Source organism: Cavia porcellus, unplaced genomic scaffold (assembly GCF_034190915.1).
Source record: "Cavia porcellus strain 051 isolate PalLab524CR breed Dunkin Hartley unplaced genomic scaffold, mCavPor4.1 scaffold_16, whole genome shotgun sequence".
Lineage (NCBI taxonomy): Eukaryota > Metazoa > Chordata > Mammalia > Rodentia > Caviidae > Cavia > Cavia porcellus.
This window is the reverse complement of record NW_026947499.1, coordinates 42,401,549-42,424,648: the sequence shown is the minus strand read 5'-3', so window position 1 is coordinate 42,424,648 and position 23,100 is coordinate 42,401,549. Positions and strand designations below refer to the sequence as shown.

Sequence of the window (23,100 nt, the reverse complement as noted above, 5' to 3'; positions counted from 1 at the left end):
GCTTTTCCTCCCTTTTTTACAATGAAAATTACACATTTTGGGTTTTATTACTCACACAGTTCTTATTACTTTTTTTTTTTGAAGAGAAAACCAAATGTAACATAACAAAACAGAGTCAGTCAAATCAAAAGGAGGGACATAGTACATAATGTAAAAACAGAATACAAGGTAATCAACAATGGTTACCATAATGCCTCTTGCTATCTTAAAAAGAACTGCCTATATCATCAGTTATAATAAAATTGAACAAAACAGTAAAGAACAAAACCAATAAAAGAAAAAAAAAAGGGAGACATTACAGGACTTCAAAAGAAGATAACAGTCAAACCAGAATGGGCATCATAGTGAATCTTATTGTCTTCACAGTTGTTGCCTATACTCTCAAACTTTGTACTATCAAGCAAAACAGAGTAGAGGAAAATCAGTCAAAACAAGATGGTGACAGCAAAACAGGATTTCAAAACAAGTTAACAGGAAATCAAAGTGGGTTACTATAATATATCCTGCTATTTTTTATTTATTTTTCCCTTGATTAAAAAGATAAAAATAAATAATAAAAAAAGGAGATTGAGATAAAAGAGGACATAACAACAAAACAGCATAGGTCAAAACATAACCATTTAAGCAAAATAAGTGTTTCACCACAAGATATCCCGACATAAAAGTAGTTATCATAGTGTCCCTTTCCTTGAAATCTTTGAGTACAAGTTCGTATACTGTAGCATCACACATATCAAGACAATGTAAAACCATTCCAGAGAATGACAGTATTACAGGGTATTTAGAACCAACTAACAGAAAATGAACAACTGTTTCTGTATTACCTTGTCTATAAAAGTTTTTGTTAATATTATCACATATAATAAAATCCAATAAGATACAACATGTTAAGACCGATGGAGACAGAAGAACAAAAGCTTGATGGGACTTCAAAACGAGATGATATTAAATCAGCACTAGCTATTATGATGTCTTGCTTTCTCCAAAATAGCTCTTCATACCATCCAATCTTCTCTGCCTCATTTCTGTTGAGCTCTTTTTCTGTCATTAGTTGTCAGTTTGTCTTCTTCATTTTGCTTTCTGCTGCATTCATTGTGGCTTCTCTGCCACTGTTTCTGGAATCTTAGTATTTTTCTCTTTTAGAATGTCCTGCACTATTCTCTGTAGAGTTGAATTGGTGGTTGCAAATTCCCCTAGTTTCTCTTTACCCTGGAAGCACCTTGTTTCTACACTAATTTCTAGGGACAGTTGTGCAGGATATATCGATCTTGGCTGGAGGTTATTGTCTTTCAAAGCTTGAATTATTTCCCCCCATGCTTTTCATGATTTGATGGTTTGTGCCAAGAAAGAAGTCTGCTGTAATTCTGAGGGGTGTTCCCTTGTAAGTGATCTGTTTCTTGTCTCTGACAGCTTTTAATATTCTGTTCTTATACTGGATTTCTGGAATTTTGATTATTATATGCCTGGGTGTAGTTCTGTTTGGGTTGTAGGTGGCTGGGGTCCTGTATGCCTCATACATCTGAGTATCTTTACCTTTTCCCATATTAGGGAAGTTCTCCATGATTATTTCCGTGAAAAGCCTTTGCAGTTCATTTTTTTGTATCCTTGCTTCTCCCTTTACATTCTGAATTCTTAAGTTATAGATCCTCTTATCATCTTCTAGCCTTTGTATTATTACTGCTTGTTTCCTTGTTATTTTTAAGAAGTTTTTCCTTTCATGCTCCCATATTACAAATCTGCCCTCTAGTTCAGATAATCTATCCTTAGTTTCTTTCAAGCTGTTATGCCATCTTTCAATAGAGTTTTTAGTTTCCCGGTAATCTCTTTGAACCTGCTTCATGTATTCTACGTTTTCTCTATTTTCTCCATCAAACAATTCTCCCTTTTTTTTTCTGTTCTTCCATTCCACCATCTGTTTTTTCTTGGGAGGTGCTTGGCATTTCCTTCACTATTCTACTTATATCTTGCTTTACTTGGTTAAATACTTCACTTTTGAACTCGTCTATGAGGTCCCGGAGATATCGCTTTATGCCTATTGGTGCCTGATACTGCATGTTTTCTGTCCTCATTCTCCTTTGCATTTACCTTCCCTGGATCAGTGTTCTCAGGATTGGGGACTGAGGACCCTTTCTTGTTGCTCTCTCTTCCCATACTTTTTGTTCCTTCCATACAAGCATATATAGGAGGCCCAGTTTCTTTCTTTGTCGGTTACAGTTTGTTTGAATTGTGTGGACTAGGTGTTTCCACCCACTGCAGTGTACTAGGGAGACACGGACCTGGGCAGCCTATGCTGGGCCCACCCCTCCAGGTCAACCTACTGAAGGCTTTGCTGCTAGGGTGCACCGCCAGGCACAGGGACCTGGTTTGGGCTAGCCTATTGGTTCACGGTGTCATCCAGATCAAGCACTCCCCACCAATCCCGCTTGAGAGGATAATATGTGACTGAAGTCACTGCAGCGTCCATTTCTGGCTAGTCTGCCTGGTCCCAGAATGTGCTTTGTTGGAGCCTCCTAGTCTATGGAAGGGTCCCCATTCCTCTCACTGCAGGGCTCCCCGCCAGCTCCGCTTTCAATTCGGTTCCCAGATTCCCACTCTGAGAGGGTTCGCATCTCTATCCCTGCTGTGCCGACTGAGATGCAGCAGTGGCGGCAGGAAATTCAAGCTGCAGTTTCTAGAGGCATGGGTTCCAGCTTCGGCACTGAGACTTTAGCTGTTCCAGTTGTAGCACCAGGATTGCATTTCCAGTTGGTTTCTCTCAGCTTAGTTAGTTCCTTGGTTGGCAGGGTATATCTTCCCCTGCTTAGAACTCCCCACACCGCACCATTCCTGGAATCTAAGCTGGCTGTCTCAGACAGCCTCCATAGCTGCTATTATCTATCAGCCATGTTCTCTAATAACTCTTAAGAGTCAGGTGATAGGTACAAGAGGCTCTGAATACTCTACTTTCAAGTTTTACATAAAAACATTTTTGGCTCATCTATAAAATTATTGAAGTAGTGATATAAAAGCAAAAGACCTAAAAGCACTTTTAATAAAACACCTGTAGGACACAGCTGTCTCTTCTGCTTTGACACACCTTCACTGGGGAACTAGTTATTCATAATCTGGAAGCATGGAAACCCACACTTTGATAAAACCCTACAGGCCATGACCACCCCTCTTTGTCTCCAATCCCTTGGTTTCCAAGGGCTAGTGCAGCTGGGCTGCTGTCACTGCTTGTGTGTCCTTAACTGGAGTAAATGGAAACAATGAAGCGAAGGGCAGATGTAAGAGGTAAAAAAGCTCAGGGCACAGCCATCCTGTGTGAATTATATGCTAAAGTTCCTTCCTCAAAAAGCTGGGGAAGTGGAACATTTGCAAGGGCTCTCATCTCAAAATGCATTCTGTTCAAAGAAGTCCCTGTCTGGCAGTCCACTCTGATATTCACTGGATTTAGCACAGGTCTCTGTTATGAGACATTTTAAGGTGTATTGTGATTGTTCTTTTTCTAGTCTAAAAAAACCCTTTAAAAAAAAAAGATTCTGAAGTACTTGGGAATGTAATCATATAGAATCAAGAACTTTCTTTAAAACCCTGTGAGAGGCCAGGGAGTTGGACAGACTAAAGATGAAACCTGGTCAAGGGTTTCTAACAGCTGAAGCTAGGTGACAGGACACAGAGAAATACTATACTATTCTATTTTTGTATATACTTCAACTTTTCCATAAGAAAAGATTTTAAGAACTCCTAAAGGATTTGTCCCTGCTAATCATTCACACTAGTGAGAAATACTCCTATCCTGATGAAAAGTGTATTTTACCACTTTTCACTCACATAATCAAGCATTAAACACTCAGTTTTTCTTGGGGAGCAACCTATTTCCCTCTTACATGGAGTAACAGTCTGGTCTCAATCCACTCAGTACCATATGATTTTAAAATCAAACAGATTAGCACTTTACATCATGCTCTTCATTTTGAGCATCAGTTTACTGTACATTTTAGTTCAGAATTCTTCCTCTCAAGTCCTTACATGAATTTCAGTATTTTATTTAAAAGACCATGTTTCAGGCCAGGGATTTAGCTCAGTAGCACACACGCCTGCCTGGCAAGCATGAGGTCATGAGTTGGATACCCAGCACACACAAAAAAATAATGTTTTTCCTATATAAAAAATCACTCCCAGATGCATCTAAAGTGGTAGGGCCCATTGTGCAAATTTGGGAAGCAAGCACTGATAGGGCCACCAGACCCAAGGGTAGATGCTTTAGGAGCTTCTGTATTTATTCAAATGGTGATCACATCCACTATTATCTATAGTGTATAATTATGAATATACTTTTTATCAGTTTGATGCTCAAGCTTACTTTCTGTTACTAATAACTGCCATTATAATGAGAATAAATGTCATTAATATACTATTTATTTCACCCACAAACAAAAATTCAGAGACTAACTACCCTTATACAGGAAATGATAAGTATTCTATAATTTGAAAAATCAGTCAACAGCTAGCTGAGCCCAGCCATTTGTAATTAAGCAAAGCTCTGTTTGCAAAGGGTGAACTGGCAATGCTGGGTACAAGGCACACAAAAGAGCCGACAGCTGTGGCATGGGGCAGTCAGCAGCAGCACAAAGGGGCTCAACTCTGGCACGCACTGAGTACAAGAGGAAATGATGAGAAATAACATCTATTGATCTTTTTACCTATAAAAAGCTTCTTATAAATTGGGATAATTTGGTGATAAGGAAGAGAAGCAGATTCCAATCTAAGCTAAAAGGGAATTTACTATAAACAGTGAGGAATACAGGAATCTGGCTTAGAGAAGGAACTGCACCTTAACAGCCCTGGAAGCTCCAAAACAACAGAAGAGTCTTATGAAACTAACTGCAACTGGTCTGTTAAATCAGTGCTTATTGCCTACTTGCTATGGAATAAATGGTCTTCTAAACACTGCTGATTTCCTGCACAACTCAGAAGTTAGAGCCCCACTACCCCAGCTCTGGTCAAATCCCCATCCAAGATCCTACAAGAAAGGCAGAGTACTTGGACAGTTGGCAGTGGTAGGAAATCTACATGGAGAGGAGGAAAGGAGGCATGGTGACACCTATGTGCTCCAGGCTCTGACCTGGGTATCCTGGGCTTAATCCCTAAAGCAACCCTCTAGAAGGTTTTACTGGATGCATTCCACCAATGGAGAAACTAGGCTTAGAGAGACCGTGTGGTCTGCACCAGGACACATGGTGGAAATTGACAAACCTGAACTCATTCTGAAATGTGATACCGTGTGTACTCTAGGTTGCCAAGCTGCAAACAACAGTAGTGAAGAGATGCAGGATCAAAGTTCAACATTTTCTCTTTTGTTTTTGTTGTTGTTGTTTTCTTTTGTATTGTTTTGAGACAGGGTCTCGCAATATAGTCCAGGCTGACCTCAACTCACTATGTAGCCCAGGCTGGCCTTGAACTTGCAGTGATTCTCTTGCCTCAGTCTCCCACGAGCTGGGATTGCAGGCATGTGCACTATGCCTGGCTACATTTTTCTTGAAGCCAACTACTATAATAGAATGAAAAAATCTCTGGAGAAGAATCTAAACTGAAGAAAACTATTTAAAAGAAGCAAAGAAGAGGGCCAAAGGTTTAGCTCAGCGGTGTAAATGCCTGCCTGGCAGGCACAAGGTCATGAGTTCAATTCCCGGTACCAAAAAAAAAAAAAAGCAGCAGCAAAGAAGCAAGAGTCTTAGATTTATGTTGGATATGGCCAGTATTTTATCTTCAAAATCCTTCATGAAAACAAATCTACCTCTTCTGATGTCTTGGATCTTCAAGAAAGATGGAATTTACAAAAGAAATTCTGAACATCATCACTACAGTCCCAAAGAAAGAGGGAGGAACTAAAGAAGATGTGGCTAGGGGTCGACCTCTGCAGAACTGCATTGGAAGACTTGGATCCAGGAACCTGTGGTTTACTTCCTTGTGGGCACTTCAATCTGCCTCCTGACAATACATCACCATGCCTACCTCACCCAAGATCATACCACATACCTGCCTCATATGGGACCAGCTAGCTCGCTAATCATAGGCAGTGCCTCACTCATCTCTGCAACTGAGGCTCAGGCTTGAGGTGATAAAGAACAAGTACTAGCCAAAGAAAAAGAGCAATGACTATGCCATGAAAGTCAACCTGCAATCAAGAAAGAAGGAAAACTTATTCTGGGTAAGCAAAGGCCACATAAGAACATATCTGCCCCAGGCTTGCATCTTTCTGACTCATCTCTATGACAATCAACTCTACTGTTATAGGACAGGGTAAACTACTGGAGGAGGAAAAAGAAGCTAAAGACTGGACATTGAAATGATGCCAGGGCATTTGTTCAGTGAGTTCTGCTTTCCCTGAAAACTGGGTGCCAAAAGGAAGCCTGAACACCCTACTGAGACCATGTTTCCTCTTATTAAATATCTAATTCTTTCCATCATGAAGCTCTGAGCTATAGTTAGGATATAGCTGTGGTGATCTGCTCAACATGCTTCCAATCTGGAGTTCCAGAATTCACATTTAGCATCCTAGAAGCATTTCAGTAAACAACTGAGTTCATTCAACAGACTGGCACTCTGTCCAGTATAGTATTTATAGAGTTCTTACTATATGCAGTCAACATAGCAGGCAGTGAACACACAGTTAAAAAGACCACGTATGCATTATCCTCAAAAAGTCCCCTGCTACTTGGCCTTCCCAAGTCCCTTAGAACTAGGCACTTGAGGAATAGACGAGGCAAGCTCTCCCCCGATCCAGGAGCAAAAGGAGGAGTACAATGTCTCCTCTGGGCATCATTTCAAATGCTGATGCTGCCTCAGGGTCTGCCATCTGCTGTTCTGCTGCTGGCTCTCCTCTGTTCCCTCAATCACTGTCTCAAACATTATTAGTGGATAGTATCTTCTATTAAGTTAAGTTTTGAGGTTTTTGTTGTTGTTTTGCTTTGCTTGTTTTCCTTCAATCAGCTCAGTTTTCCAGAGCACATACAGTCTTGTGATCTACTGCTTAACTGCCTGGGTAATACAAATCATACTCTGCTTCTTACCAACTAAGAAATCCTTAGAAAGTTATTAAATCTCTTAAGGCTGCATCTGTGAGCAAGAGATAGCAATGATGTCTTCCTCAAGGAACTCTTCGGAGGGTGTCAGGAATTCACTGATATAAAAGCTGCAGCACAGGGTTTAGAACTAACCATATGTACTTGATGCTACTAGGATTATAGTGACCTCCATCCATACTAGTGTTTTCCCCTGCTAGATTAAATTTCACCCAACAGAATTTGTTTTCTGTATGTCTGTTTATTTGGTGCTGAGGACAGAACACAGAACTTCAGACACAATAAGCTCCATCACAGAGCCGTATCTCCAGCCCCAGAACAATCTTTCTATCTCTATTTTCTGGTACTTAAAATTTACCCACTACTAACAAATCACTGTATGGTACTGAGTGCAGGTTCTGAGCTGTCTAGACACTGGATTATAGGCCATCAAGGATAAACGTGTTGTGCATATGTGCAGATGGAGGAGGTAGTTTTTATGCTTCTGAAGACAAAGGAAGCAGCATGTTCACAAATTCCCTTTACATTCGCATGAGTCACAATAGTTGGGATATTTCAAACAGCCATATCATTAAAATAAAATGCCTCTTCTTCCTTCGCCCTTTTCAAATGGAAAGAGATCACCTCAGCTTTTCCCCTATACTCTGTTATTATTCTACTCCCACAAGTGTTTACTACTATGGGTAAAAATCAACCCATTAACAAAATAACACAGCAGCATCACAAAGAGTACAGCAGGGACTTCATTCACGTAAATACAAAGGGTTCAGTAAATGTCTTGAGGTAATGAAATGCTATTCTATTCATAGATGAAAGAACACTGAAAGAACTTTACTTTCCAGCCAAAGAATCAAAATCAATCTAGGGTAGTACACACCAGTTGAGGACATCTCTGCTTTAAATTGTTTTTGGTTTTCTGACTAGAGCCAGCATCTCTGCTGGCCCCAGCTGAAAGAATTACAGAAGGAATAGAAGGAAGCCTAAGGCTGACAAGGAAAATCATTACCCCTGAACCACTAGCTCCCTTTAACTCTATCATGGTTAACAGAACAGTGAGGGGATCTGACAATCTAACTTCCTATGTGACTTAATCTTCTCCCAATATCCAGCTGAAGTCATCCAAGAGATGATGAGACTTTCACATGGGAAATCAAGTGGTGACATGACTACCATATAACTTTTAGGTACTATTATCTGACCCTCCTTCCTTTCTGTCCACATCACCACCTCTCTCCCCTCATCCATTCCAAACCCACACACCTCCTTCTGTTCCTTCAACCTACCCACTATTTCCCTGCACAGAGTTCTATCCTTTGTTTTCCCTATGTAGAAAGCAGACATTTAATAAACAGTGAATGAACCAACCACCTGATAAACTAATGATGCCTGCTCAGCAGGTCTAATAGCCCATGGCTGTCTTCTCAAAGCTGGCATGCAGTCTTGCACCTGTGTACCTTGCATGGATGGTGAGACTCATGCTCCAACGCCAATGCTCCAGTGGGATCTGGAGAAGAGGTGCTTTAATGGGCACCCATATGCCAAGACCTTGCCACTGTACTTCTCCCTCTGGTCTCCTGAGGGAATACAGCCTTCCTACCCATTTTCAATGTGATAATCCTTTCACCTCCCCTGATTAATCAGCCACTCGTTCAATAAACTGAGGTACTCCTATCCTGGAGAATTTAAAAATATGTTCATCCAAGGGCTACTTTTATCACTTGCCAATAAATACCACCTGAAAATACATACACACAAAGGATAGGATCTCTGCCTTCCAGAGACTGGGTATCCAGTGGAGGAGAAAAACATTCAGGTTGTCTCCCAGCTTCCCACTGCAACTGTGCTTTGGGGGCACAAATCAATTATCTGGTACTCTGGCACTGTCACTAGCTAACACTGAGTGTCCTCATCTCACTGAACACAGTGAGAGGCAAAAGCCATGTAGGTCAGACAGTCTCCCCTGTCCTCAAGACTTCCCTTCCCAGTTCCAACTCTTCCCACTATATTGTTCCAGCAAAGGCCAAAATTTGCCTCCTTGTGAATTCACCTGAGTTATATCAATTTGTTTCTTGTGTCATCTCTCTTTCTCTGAGTTAATTCAGGAACCAGACTGTCACAGTTCGGGTATGAAATGTTCCCCAAAGACTCATGTATTGAAGTGTAGTCTGAAATGCAGCAGTGTTCAGAAGTGACTGGATCATCATAGCCCTAACTTCAGCAGTAAATTAATCCATTGATGGATTCATAGCTGTAAGGACTATTAAGAGATGGTGGCAGAAACTGTGGCAGGTAGAGCCTGGTCCATAGAAGCTGAACCTGGGTGTGGCCCAGGGAATTATATCTTATCCCTAGCCCCTTCCAATCTCTCTCTGTTTTCTGACTGCTCTTCCATGCCCTCTTTTCCATGATGTACCGTACTGCCTTCTTCACAGGCCCACAAACAATGGAGCCAGTCAACCATGGACTGAAGCCTGTGAAAGGATAAGCTAAAACAAACCTGTTTCTCTTAGGTTTTCTGTCACACAAATGGAAAGCTCACTAACACATGAGCAATATATACTCTTAAGATTTGGTGGCCTATACTACAAATGAGCTTCAGGTTTACTTTTACCATGCCCTACTTCTGAAGCCCAAATCTAATTCAGTGATGTTTCCATAACAATTAGTGGTGTTTTCCTATCTTAATCCCAAATATTGAGTTCAGTCATCCAAGTACTGTAGTCCTCTTTCTAGTTTTCCTCACAATCCAAAAGGTTATATCTATAATCCCATTAAGACATAATTTCAATCCACCACCAGCAATGCAACCCAAGGTGAGAGTCAAAACACCAAGACATATTCCAAGTTAAGGGCAGCAAAGGGGTGCTAAGTCCAACCCCCGTGAGGATTCGTGGACAAAGGCCTTGATCCTAGGCCTCTCTCAGAACTTATTATCTTGTGAAGAAGGGGGGTGGCTCAGGGATGAGTGACTGTGAGGATGGTGGGAATTAAGTAAGTTGCTAGCCAGGTGCAAGAATGGCATCTCTGTAAATTGCAGGTATAAAGATATGCAGAAGGCTAAATTTACATAATCTAATTAAGGTAGTAATAGAATTGTTTTGGGAGGCTGCTATGTAGGTTTCTGATGATATTTAGGTTTCTGATAAACCTAAACTGTAAACTCTTGAGCCCTGGGGAGTCATAGCCTCTTTACCTTGAGGCTGTACCCCACTGACATTCCCAGAGCTATTGGCTCTAACATCTTGCTGTGCTCATATCCTGTACATATTCTGTACGGAGAACACTAGGCGAGGAAACAGGACTGTCTGTTGGCCTTAGAGATTTCATACCAGCGCCTCAGCTAGCCTTATTTGCAATGCTTAGAGCCAATTGAAGAGAGAAGTAAATACCCTAGCCAGCTTTTTACTTATCAGTATAAGGAAATGAGTCGCCAAATAATTGTTTTGCACTCAAAGGGAGTCATCAGAGTTGTCTTCCACATTTCCTACTCATAAAATTAAAAACTTATTCACAGCAGAAGATTTAGAAAGTACTGGAAGTATACTTGTAGATTTCTATGTTTATGTATACATATATATAAATGTTACACATAACACTACTGCCAAGCAACTACCACAACATATACCCACAACTAGTAAAAAGCTAAGCCTCCAAACTTTACTACTAAGTATAGTGAAAATTAATGGTTTCTGATAAAAACTTTATCATATCAAAGTACCTTGAGTCCTTATATATCAAGAATATTTTATCACACATCAACAGTGAACGTTATCAAATGACTTTGTTAACTATCAAGATAGTGTCTGTTTAACTCATTAATGAGACTATTTAAATGGATGAATCTCCTCATAATAAATCATCTTTTAAATTCTAAATAAACTCTACTTTTTCTTTCACTCTCTTTCTTTTTTTTGGTACCTGGAATCAGACTCAGGGCCTCATGCTTGCCAAAGTAGGTACTTGCTGCTGAGTACATCTCTGGCCCCTAAATTCTACTTTTTATGTGACTGAATTATTTATTCCTCTAATATGTGACTGAATTAAATGGAGGGATCATTTTTCTAGAAATTTTCTTCTTATGCTATCTTTGTCAGACAATATACACATAAATCAAGATACAGACATGCATACAATATGAATTAGCTCCCACTTTCAAAATAATTTTCAGATATTTCTAATTAATTTATATTGTAAAACTAATCAATCTTTACTTTTTTAATCACTATACTGGTTTAATTTGATCTATATCATTCTGTTCTGGTTTTTTTTTTTGTTCCAGAGGTAGAAGGGTATAGAATTGGTTGGTTACTTTACTAAGGACCCTGTGGTAATAGGCTGAACCTTCTCCTAAAAGTCTCCTGAGCAGCTAACAGCAGGAAAAAAGAACACACTAATCTCAAGCAGTCCTTACCTCAATGAGCTTCCTTTCATAGGAGCTTGCCAACTCTTCAGCAACTTCTCCCGGCTTTTGTTCAGGGACAGTGACTTCTCCATCCACATTCCAAAGATTTGGCACAACTTTAGGAAAAACAGACATTTCATAAGTGTTTTAAAACTAATCAAAACTAAACTTTGTTTAAAAAAAAAATTCTTCCTAAATGGCTCCTCCAGAGAGAAGGTTCTGCTTACAGGAAAAAAAATTACAAGTAATAATTGCTTCAACACGGCAACTTTCATTCACACAGTAAACATAATACAATGAAAAATAAACTGCATTTTAAAACAGTAAAAACTATCAGGAAGGGTCAGGGTTAATCTCAGCACTCCTCTCCATCTCAGGAAAATAGGTAGTACTTCTGCAATGCAAAAACCTAAACTTTCATCTTTTACATTGGTGAAATTTCTTTTTCTCCAACAAAAAAAAAGTGATATAAGCTAGTATATGCCTGCAGCCTGGTATAGAGTAGTGATAGGGTCAGGTTACATGTGGAACCAAGAACTGGCCTTAGTAAATCCTCCTTACAATGACAGCAAAGAGCATCTGGAAAAACTCTAAAATCAACACACAAGGTCAACACAATGCTACGCTAGAGGGAAACAAACTGATCCCTAGTTAGAGAGTAAACAGGCACAGCAGACACCCCATTACTTCCACTACTAGGTGTATATTCACTTGTACCTGTTTCATCCAGAAAAGCAAATAAAGAAAAACTGGGAACAAACCAGACTAACTCAAGAAAAGCAGAAGAACCAGAGCAGGAAAGAACCTTACCAGTGGGTAAGAAAAAGGCTCAGTGGTGTGTTTTAAGAATATAAATTAGCTCCCAGGTTCAAAACAAGTATCAACTATAAAGTCTACATTTCCTGTGTATTGTGTGTGATGAAACTCCTCTCTTAACCTCAGTAAGGAGATAATGAAGCAAACAAAGATTTAAGCATAGCCTGAGGAGCAGGGAGTGGCCTCCAGGGAGAAAGGGAAAGTAAAGCAGGTTGAGCAAGTTGAAACACTAGGCCTGATGGGACCTACTACTCCCTCTAGCGGCCTGGTAACTAAGTCTCCATCAAGCCACCAGTGATTAGGCCCCAGTAACAATACGAAATTAGCATGCTCTGCTAAATCATTTCTACCCAGCAGTGACTACTGTCCCAGTCACTGAAGGGAAGGCACAAACCTGAAATAGTTATTTAAGGAAAACATGTAAAAGTTTACTGACAGATGCTAAATGGAACACATTAATTTACATTTACATCTTCTCAAAATCTCCTAACAATTAGTTTACTTTTTAATCGCCTTCAAGGAAAAAGAATTATACAGAAAACAAAACAACAAAATCATAAAAGCTAAGAATTAGCAGGAAGCTGATATGAAAGATTCAATTATAGATAGAAAAAAAAAAGAGGAGGGGAAGGGAAGGGAAGGGAAGCAGACTTATAGTTAAGGGTTCATAGTAACATAATGAGAGAAGTAATTTGCTAAATTAGGCACCCCTCAACCATCCACCACTGAAGGTGAATACTTGATGAGGCAGAGAAGTCATTCATTCCACTAGGCTAAGCTGATACAAACACAGCATCTACTTTGTCTGTTTGCAAGTCCAAGATGACTTCATTAGCCTTGGGAGTAAGTTAACATCTGAGTATTCAGAGAAAGCAATAGAAAAGAAGGCTGAGTAATGAATCATTTGAGAGCTAAAAATAACAGGTCCTATATTCTTTACACATCACCCAACAAACCAATCAATTTGAAGAGAATCAATTGTGACTGAATTCTGAATGTTAAATCTAAATTACAAACATTTGTGGCTGATCAAACTAAAACTTTTGAAATTGTGGCTTTCCTGACCACGATATATCAGTTTCAAACTTGAAAGAACGGCAATTTAATACCCTAGGAGAAAAATATACCTCTCTGTTTATGTTCACAATAACACTCTCTGAATTCAAAAACATAACACTTTAAAATACTGGTTAACAAGACAATATTAGATCCAAATCATTAACAAATTCACTCCATAGTTGAATTACTTTTACAATATTCAGAACTTTACATTTTGCCCAGGTGAAATAAATAATACAGCTGTTGATGTTTGACAAGATAGAAACATTCATCTATATAGTTGGATATTTTCACTCTGCCTAAGAAAATTAAATTGCACTTTTTTAAAAGACAAAGATAGGTCAAAGGTAAAATACAATTTGGGGCTGTATGATTTTAATATATGTAAATTAACAGTCTTGACTGTCAGGTGTAAGAGACACCTAGAAGATCAGTAAAGCTCAGTTCTTGGTGTGTCTGGGTGAGTCATGGGAGCATGACCTTGGGGAATATACCTGGTCCCTTCCACCACCTCCTGGTTGGCTCTTCCAGCAGGCTGTGCTTCAGCTGCCATAAGGTGAACAGATTTACTCTGCCATGCCCTTTACTCATGATGTTTCTGCTTGGAGCCAGTCAGTCATTGACTAGAACCTCTGTAACTATGGAGTAAGATAAATCCTTCCTCCGTTAAATTATGCAAGTCAGATACAATATAGCAAATATGGGGGATTTCCTTCTATCTTGTCTTTGAAGGTCAATATTGCTTTTGCTGTTTTGTTTTGTTCTGATTGTTTTGCTCTACTCAATATGGTTTTGATTGGTTTTATAGTGTTCTGTTTTTGGTTTGATTTAGCTATACCTAACTGAATAGACAACTGTGAAGATAACAAGATATACTATGGTGGCTATTATTGTTATCTCTATATCCTGCTCTGAAGTTCTGTACCAATTTTGTTGCATTGTCTTGATTGGCTTTGTTCTGTCTTGCTTTGTTGTATTTTATTATCTTTAAAATTAAAAAAACAAAACTAATGTTCCTAAGTAATACTGTCAAAGACAACAGCAGATGTTTTGGGGCCAATAATAGATCACTAATACAATGTACAATACCACCAAAATTTACTCATATCCATTTTCGATGGATTCTCAGAAAAAAATCAAAATAATGGTATGCTTCAACTCATACACCACTTTGGGATTTACAAAGCACTCCTAACGGATAATCTCATGGAGCTTACTGTTCCGGTTTGTGTTTAGATGCTGCCGTCCCCCTATATCCTGCCCCAAGCCTCATGTAGTCACAGGTGAGACTTTTTCAGAGGTGGCCAGACTAGAGCGTGTGTCTGATTCATGGTACAGTGCTAGGAGTCAGGCTGGGTGATTACTAAATCAGCTCACTGCTTCATTTGGCACTGCTCTAATCCTAGTAGCCAGGACACAATATAAGGGGCAGAAAGAGGCTTGTCTTCTCCCTTGCTGCTTTTCCACCTTGTGCCCATCAAGAATGTTTCTCCTCTGTGAGGCCTGTCTGCCATTGCCACTCTGCCTAGGAGCCAGCCAAATATGAACTGAAACCTCTACAAACTGTGAACCAAATAAACTTTTCCCCTTTAACTGTGGGTGTCAAGTATTTTGTTTCGGCAACAAGATAAAAAGGAAGACATCTCCACACAGGATTCACTCTGGCCACTTAATCTCATGCCAAAAGTGAAGATAGTACATTATTTGCCTAGCACAAGATCCTTTTTTAACTCAATCCAGGTAGTTAATATCCACATTATTCACAGGAAAGTCTACACTCTATTTACCTGCCTATCCACTCAGTAGTCAGCAATGTTCTCCAGTAATCTCCATGATGGCATAATTAAGAAGTCAGACTCCAAATGAAAAAAAGAAAAATAAAAGAATGATGGGGTAAAAACAATAAGCCTCCTCTTGTTAAATTCAAATAGTCAGACACTGAAACTGTATTTTGTGGCACTACAAAGGCATTTACTTTAAATCAGACCTATTTTTCATGTTCCAGAAAAGCTATGTGTTACTTAGCACCATTAGCAGGTCATTCGACCTTGCAGAACATCACAAGGTTTTTCACCTCACTGTAGTCTGCAGAATCTGTCTGGGGCATCTGTGGTAAGTTATGTGAAATAAGTAGACATACACTGGTCTCACCAGCAAACACCAGAGAACACATGAGGTTTCTGCCTTAGGTATTGTAAGCAAAATTTCAAATAACATGGAGAGCCTGGCAAACAGCATGATAAGGTTACTATGTTGCTCTCAATTTAAACAAGCTTAGCATGACCCCAGATAACCACAGTGTGAGACACTGATGGTGAAAGTACATAAAGAGATTTTAAATTTAAAGATCTTATTGCTAGGAGATAGTAATGGACACAAGGAGGTGCTCCCAGGGCTGTAAGAGCATGCCACGTTTCGTGTGCTGGGAAACCTGAGATACTTCAAGGTTCCAGAGAAAAAAGGTTCCCCTTTGGTGAGGTATCCATGATTCCAACAGAACAGTAGGTCCTACAGTTATTGCAGCAAAAGAAACAGTCTCCCAAACAGTAACACACTCATCTTATAAGTGTTAATTTGAGACTTAATTCTTTAATGATGTAAGCCTACTTCATGACTTCATGGAGAGTTGACTCTGGTCAAAAAGCTAAGTGTTCATATTAGTATCCAAAGAAAATATAACTCAAAGAATGTTGTAGTATTTGATATCCAAGCAAAAAATACTTCCCACAGAATACATGTTATCTTTGTTCCTCAAAGATAGGACCATGGATGATAAGATACAGAAGTATATTACTGGTTTTTGTTTTGTTTTTAAATAACACATGAGGAATTGTATATGACCGAGTATGAAGGAAGACACAGAATCCTTTGGTTCAGATCTTTGTTCTGGGTAGTTGTGTGATTTATAATTAAAATATGTTTACAGGTACACAATTCATAAAACCCTTAGAATCTCCAGAGTAAGTCTAAGCTCCCTGTGTTAATGAGATGACTGGTGGCTTGGAGCACCTATAAAACCTCAGGGTGGGAGCTGGTTGTCAAAGGAATCATCCCATCTCTGGAATGAGAGGACTACAACCTTTAGTCCCAATCTCTGACATTAGGGAGGGCAGCAGGGCTGAAGCTGATGAGTTGACCACCAATCGCCAACAATGTACTCAATTACGCCCACCTAAAGAAGCCTCCATAAACACTTAACAGAGTAATATCCTGAGAATGTGAAAAAGCCTAAAGGATGGCACTTCTAAAGAGGGAATAGAATTTCCCTTCCCCTTACCCACACTAAGCAGCTCTTCCATCTGCCTGTTCACGATTATAAGCTTTACAATTAAAGAGTACCAATAAGTAAAGTGCTTTCCTGAATTCTATGAGTCATGACTGCAAGTGATGAACCCCAAGAAAGGGGTCATGAGAATCACTCATTCACAGGTGGTTGGTCTGCAGCACAGTTCACAACTGGAACAGGCAGTTGGCACCTGAAATGGGGAGTAGTCTTATGAGACTGAGCCAAGTCTGTGGAGAGTATGCTACCTCTTGTTGCTCTCAGAAATTAATTTCAGGACATCCAGCTGACAATAGGTCACTGCCTGGTGTGGGAGGAAACTGCATATATTTAGTGTTGAAAGGCTAGTGTAGCAAGAGGTGTGAGCACAGAAGAAAAGAGTTTCTCCTTCCAGATGTCACTAACTAGCATGACCTCTTGGACACATTACTGCATTCCCCTGAGCCTCAGCTTCTTCATATCTAAAACAAGCATAATGGTATCACTTGTGACAAACACAGGAACAGAAAATTTATTCTCACTCCATACATTGTTTTTTTTAAAGATAAAAGCAAAGTGAGAGCCTGTTTTCTCTTTATAATCAGAAAGCTTCTCCAGAAGAGGTTTCCACCTTTGACCAGTCTTTCCAAAGAAATCTGCTTACCTGACCTCTCTGGATGCTTCATCTCTCTTCCAGACCAGCTAAATATATAACCTATGCACAGGGACATCTGGGAATGACTGCTGCATAAAACCAGAACTGTCATCACACCCTTCACCAGCCACATTCCCACCTGCTCACGTGATGTAGCCTAGCAGAGGTTCTGACGGAAACTTTAGCGTTGTGTTTTTCTCCCCAAGTAAAAGCAGCTTGACAGTGAAAGCCACTTCTTTGCTGGAATAAAACATGCAGAGAGGTATGCCAGAGTGAGTGATTTCTTGTCCTGATCCAAGCTGTGTAAAAATGTTTGCTGAAAAGAATTCTGGGCCCTGACTGCACTCTACAAGGATATGAAAAGGCCAGCTTGGTAGTGAAGAAATGAAGTGACATGATGACTCCATAGGGCATTTGTTTAAAAAACAGTTCACTGCGCACTGCAGATGGACCTAGGTTCAAAACTAATCCATTTTCAGAAATGCACGCAGTACGGCTGTGTTTTGGTAAGGAAAGACACCACCCAGGTATATTCTTGGTGGTCCAAGCACAAAGGGCACACCTGAGCTAGTAACCTTGCTGCCCTGCAGTCTGAAGAACAGTAGATAATAAGAGTTTTCATTCCAAGTTTTTGAATCCTTTTTACTTGGTATAGTTAATACCAAGTGCATGTTAAAGCAACAGAGCTATATGTATCAGAAACAGACATTATACATTTCTAAGTCCTGGGTGAAAATAAGATCTTCCATGGGAAATTACCCTCTAAACAAGACCTCTGAAATTTCAAGAGCCCATGAAGAACTCTGGATCCTGCAATATGCACTTATACTATGGTGCAGCTAACAATGATATATCAATAGAATAAAAGGGACCTAATAGCACAAAATGCAAAGGGCTAAACCACAGAGCCTAGGGTTCAAATCCCAACTTGGCCACTTTCTGCACAAAAGGTGACTGTCCTACGCATAGTCTCCTTCTTGCTGGGGACTATGGAAATAACTGCACCTGTGTTGTTGGGTAATGTTGGAGGAATCAGAAAGGAAACAGATGAAGCAGCTAACAGGATGCCTGATGCAGAAGGCATACCCTGTACATGGCAAAGTGCTAATAATTAAAGAAACATCAGATCATAAACTTGACCCTTCACTGCCTACCTAGGTGAGAAACTCCAAAAAAGGCAAACTACATCTTAATTCTCTGAACCTACAAAATGACCAGAATCATATGGGACAAAAATTGGATTCTCAGTATTTCCTCGTTGAATTACTGATAAACGTTTCTTCAGCCTGAATATATAAACAAAAGAATCAACACACAATATCGCTTGCTTTTCCTTGGGATGCCATCCAACTAACAAGGTATACTTCACATGGTATGTTCATGTATAAATTGAGCATCTTCTGCCTGTTTTCATTTCTTTAATAAAGTTTTTTCCTCAAATTAGTAAAATGTTCACTGCAGGGAAAAAAAAAACCACTTTTAGATTTTTATTACATATATAATAAATATTACACACACACACACACACACACACACACACACACACACACACCCCAAATGCCTGCAAATCCAGGAGTCTGTACTGGGTATTAATCCCAACCCAGCTTACAAGTCTTATGACAACCCACTATGTTTCTAGAGAGCTTATATTCTCTCAAAGATGAGCATTCTCTCACTTAGTCCACACAACTATTCAACACATTGAATCATGACCCAAGAGGATACAATCTCAATGGCAGTCCACATTTACCAGATGCTTCTAAGCATTATGGTAAGCACTTTACATCACCTGATATATTTTATCCTTGTTCCTACTCTGCACATGAAAGGGCTGATTCCACTGTCTTTAAAAAGTCCACAGAAGCAGGAAGTTGTTTCATGATTGCCAAGGATTCGGGTAGGGTGCGGTACAGGGTAATGGCTAACAAAAAAAAAAGATTCCATCCAAATGTGCCAGTTATAGAGTGGCTATGGTTGCACAATTTTGTGGTTATACTAAAAACCAAACCACTGATTATTGTATGTTAGTAAATTATATGTTTATCTTTAAAATTGGAGTGTCTAAATTCAGTGGAAGATCAAATAGGTCATCCTTCATCACAGCCTCAGCCTCTCACCCTGAAACCCAGGTCACAAGTTATGTTTTGTTGTCTGTGTGCTCTTATGCTGTTGTAGTCAGGGGTAGTGAGGAGAACAATTAGAATCAGGACATGAAGTTTATAATATTATTTATGACAGTCACCCAGAGTTAACACAAGAAAATACAGGAAATCTATCCACAACACTAAAGACATAGAATATTTAGCCAAGGGCCTGAATCCCACAGCAATGTCCCACATGAGTCCAGATGAAGATCCAGAGCTTGTGACAATGCCTCCCACGAGTCCAACTGGAGGTCTAGAGCCCACAAGAAAGACTCACACCAGTCTCTTTTACGGATCCATGCTGGGAAGGCCCAAAGGTCATCGGTAGAAGCTAGAAAGTCTATGCCAGCATGGTGAGGAGCTATGATGGTGGATTGAGGATTCTACACTGGAGCCAAGAAGTCACATTCACAACAAAGATCAAGGCTATCCTGAAAAGCACCACAGCCATCCTCAGCAACACGAAGGCTCGAGATCCTCCGACAATAAGCACAGTCGAGTACATGCCAGGAAGCCAGTAGGACGAGTTCAGCCTGGAGACCAAGTGGCACACGTCTTCCCCTCCAGAACCAGGAAGCAATGCTTGATGTGAACTTCTCCAGGAGAACCAATGGCTCAAACAGCAACTCATAGGAGAACCCACAATACCACAACGCCTCAAGGTATCAATGCATAGCTTTTCCTTCTCCACATCTCAATCTATGCTGGCAACTTTTCTCAGATGCGACATCTATGCTCAGCACCATGCTGATGTGATCCAGCTGGCGTTGAGTTGACCGCCAGTTTTTAATCCACAACACATGTATAGACACATGTATTTACATATGAACTCATGAGTTCTTTTTATAAAACTTGAGTGGCTCAGGTTGCTGTGCAGCAACAGGCTGTGGCACTCACATTCCACTAGCACACATGGACCTTCCACTTTTTATCTCAGCTGCACAAGAGATTAAACCAGTCTACCCCCTAGTCTTTTTATTGATCCCAATTCAAATAGTGCCTCAGTCTAAGTCGTGTGTGTGTGTGTGTGTGTGTGTGTGTGTGTGTGTGTGTGTGTGTTTTCTTTGTGACAGACTCCTACAAAAGAAACTGCTAGGTCAAAAGGGATGCTGCTTCAGTTTTGATGACTGGCCAGTTCCCAGGGAGTATTCTATGACCTTGGACATCATCTCTGTGGACCACAGCCTCATTTATCAAATCAAGTGGTAGGCTAAGTCTGGTTCAGTTGTAGCATTCATTTTAAAACAAGATCCAGAGGAAGCACAAACAAAACCTAAGCAGATCTAGGAAAACATACAGACTGAGCTCACAGCAAACAGTCAATCTGCCTGAGTGGTCTAGCAAAAAAAGGCCCAGAAAAGCAAGCAGGACAGGACACCAGAGGCTAAAATGCACTTGAGGAATGCTACTAGGGAGCTGGAAAGCTTAAGAGCAAGGATGAAACCACTCAGTATGAAAGAAATGAGAAATCTGATTAAAGCAGGTCACCCACAAGGGTCTGTGCTTTGCGAAGATACTTCTAACAAAAAGGTGACTCAGGCAACACGAGCAAGGACCTTGAACAATATGGGAAGGAAGCCCAGAGCCTGAGATATAAAGCCAGTCATACAGCAGATTTAGTATAACAAAGATGATTTTTCTTAAGAGCAAAGATTTAAAAAGTTTCACACAATTAATGCTGAAATCTGTCCCTCTTTCAAGGACTTACAAGGAGAACAGGGTCAAGGCTGAAACCGGGATGTGTACAGCACAGACAAAAAAAGAGAGAGAGAAAAAGGAAGGAAGTGGGGGCGGGGGGTAAGCAAGCCATTCCTGAAACTCAAGGTCATGGCAAAGTCTAATATTTCAAAGGGGAAAAGCAGGTTTAGGGAAAACAATTGTGTTGAAAGTTCAACTTCCCTTATCAATTCTAAAATGTGCCACAGGGTTATGTCACAGTGAGAAGAAAAAAGGAGTCACGAAGAAGCAAACATGAAGCCTCAATGTGGCAGCTGCCTCCTAAGGAATAGAAGAGAAGAACAAAGGAAGGTGCATGCTCACCAGTAGGAATCACGGCTTGAGTGGCTGTATCCACAGAGCAAAAGCAAATGCACAGGGAGACTGGTCACGTGGGGAACAAGGGAATGGAAGGCATATCCATGTGGCAGGAATCTGGCCAGAGAGATCTGTTAAATCAGTGTGGCTCTTAAAAACGTGGACCACAGACCCCACTCATCAAAATCATTGGGGTAGAGATGTAATGGGAAAACAACCTGTCAACACCCATCCTGCCCCAACCAGAAATTAATTCAACAGGAAAGTGCAGGAATCTGCATTTTAGTAAACATCCAGAGTAGTATCTATGCACATTAACTTTGAAAACTAATGCATTAAGTAATGAGAAAGTATTCTAATGACAAAGAAACTAGGAATACTCTGACTTCCCAGACACGGTACTCTGAGTCAACAGCTCTTACCAAAACTTCTGGGCCTGAGACCTAGGCTAAGTGGAAGTTGGATGTCTTTTCATGGCATTTGGTCAGTGATCAGACGCATTAAGACGAAGTTGAAGCTAGACATGGTAGTACACATCTGTAATCTCAGAACTCTGGGAGGCTGAGACAAGAGGATCAAAAGTTCAAGCCTAGCCTGTGTGACTGAGTAATTTTGCAAGACTTGGTCTCAAAATAAAAAAATGTTTAAAAAGCTGGGGATGCAGCTCAGCATGAAGGCCCTAGTTTCAAACCTACTATGAAGAAGACAAGAGGGAGGGGGAGAAGGAGGGGAAGAAGAGGGAAAAGGAGAAGAGGAAGAAGAAGAAAAGCGGGAGGGGAGAGGAAGGGGAAGAGAGATAAGAGGGAGGAAGAGAAGAAAGATGGGAGCAGGGAGGAAGCAGAAGGGGAGTACAGCAGTGGCCACAGCAACAGCAGCAGCTGAGTATCTCCTTCCTAAGCACAGGCTGCTGGAAAGGCAAACCTTACACTTTTTATGAGAGGGATATGCCCACAAAAGTTGCTGGTAATATTATAAGTGAGAAATAGAAGTCTATGTGGTCTGAATCAGTGGTAGAAAAGCAAATAAGCTTCCTCATGAAGCAAAGGTTTTTCTCCAGGGCCCTGTCTGCCTGCTACTGAATAAGAGGCATTCCTGTCACAGATCAAGGAAAAGTAGAGAAAGTTTCAATCTGTTTGGCTTATACTGTGGGTACTAATATGTACATTCTGAATTCGGTTATTATTTTTAAAAAGAAAAAAAAATTTCCCAGATTGACGCTACTAAGGCTATTTACCTAGCATCCAAAAGAGCTGGCAAACACTACAAACATTTTAGTCTCTCTAAAGTACACATTCACCCAAATATTGCCAGAAATCTCTTAAAGAAGGTAAGAAATTCAGGACAGAATCAACGCCATTTGCAGACTGGGGATAGAGAAAACAAAGGACACATCAGGGAGCAAACCTAGCCTGGGAACCAGCGCCACGCATGGAACCCTGCCGGACTGGAACAACCAGACCCCAGCCCTTTCCAGCATGAGCTGGCAAACAGAAAGTACCATCTCACCACCACCCCTATTATTCCCCTCTCCCCAGCATAAGTGGCCAGTTTATCTAAAGAAACACAGGCTGTGATGATAGTTATAGAAATGAAATGCAGTTGGATGCCTGTAGTGCTTTAGTATTTCACTAACATTGTAGGTCTAGGGCCAGTGGTCTGAT

At 40.3% G+C, this 23,100-nt stretch overlaps 1 protein-coding gene across 6 annotated transcripts in view; it reads right to left on the bottom strand.

Annotated features, from left to right (window-relative positions):
* Snx29 (sorting nexin 29) overlaps nt 1-23,100 on the bottom strand; it is a 560,183-nt gene that overhangs the window by 261,737 nt on the left and 275,346 nt on the right. For all 6 annotated transcript variants that reach the window (XR_010039850.1, XM_063226557.1, XM_063226558.1 and 3 more), the window contains one exon: nt 11,479-11,585. Coding sequence is in view for 5 of the 6 variants with exons in the window: in XM_063226557.1 (XP_063082627.1) it covers nt 11,479-11,585 (107 nt within the window). In the remaining variant the exon portion in view is untranslated. The remainder of the gene's footprint in view (nt 1-11,478; nt 11,586-23,100) is intronic.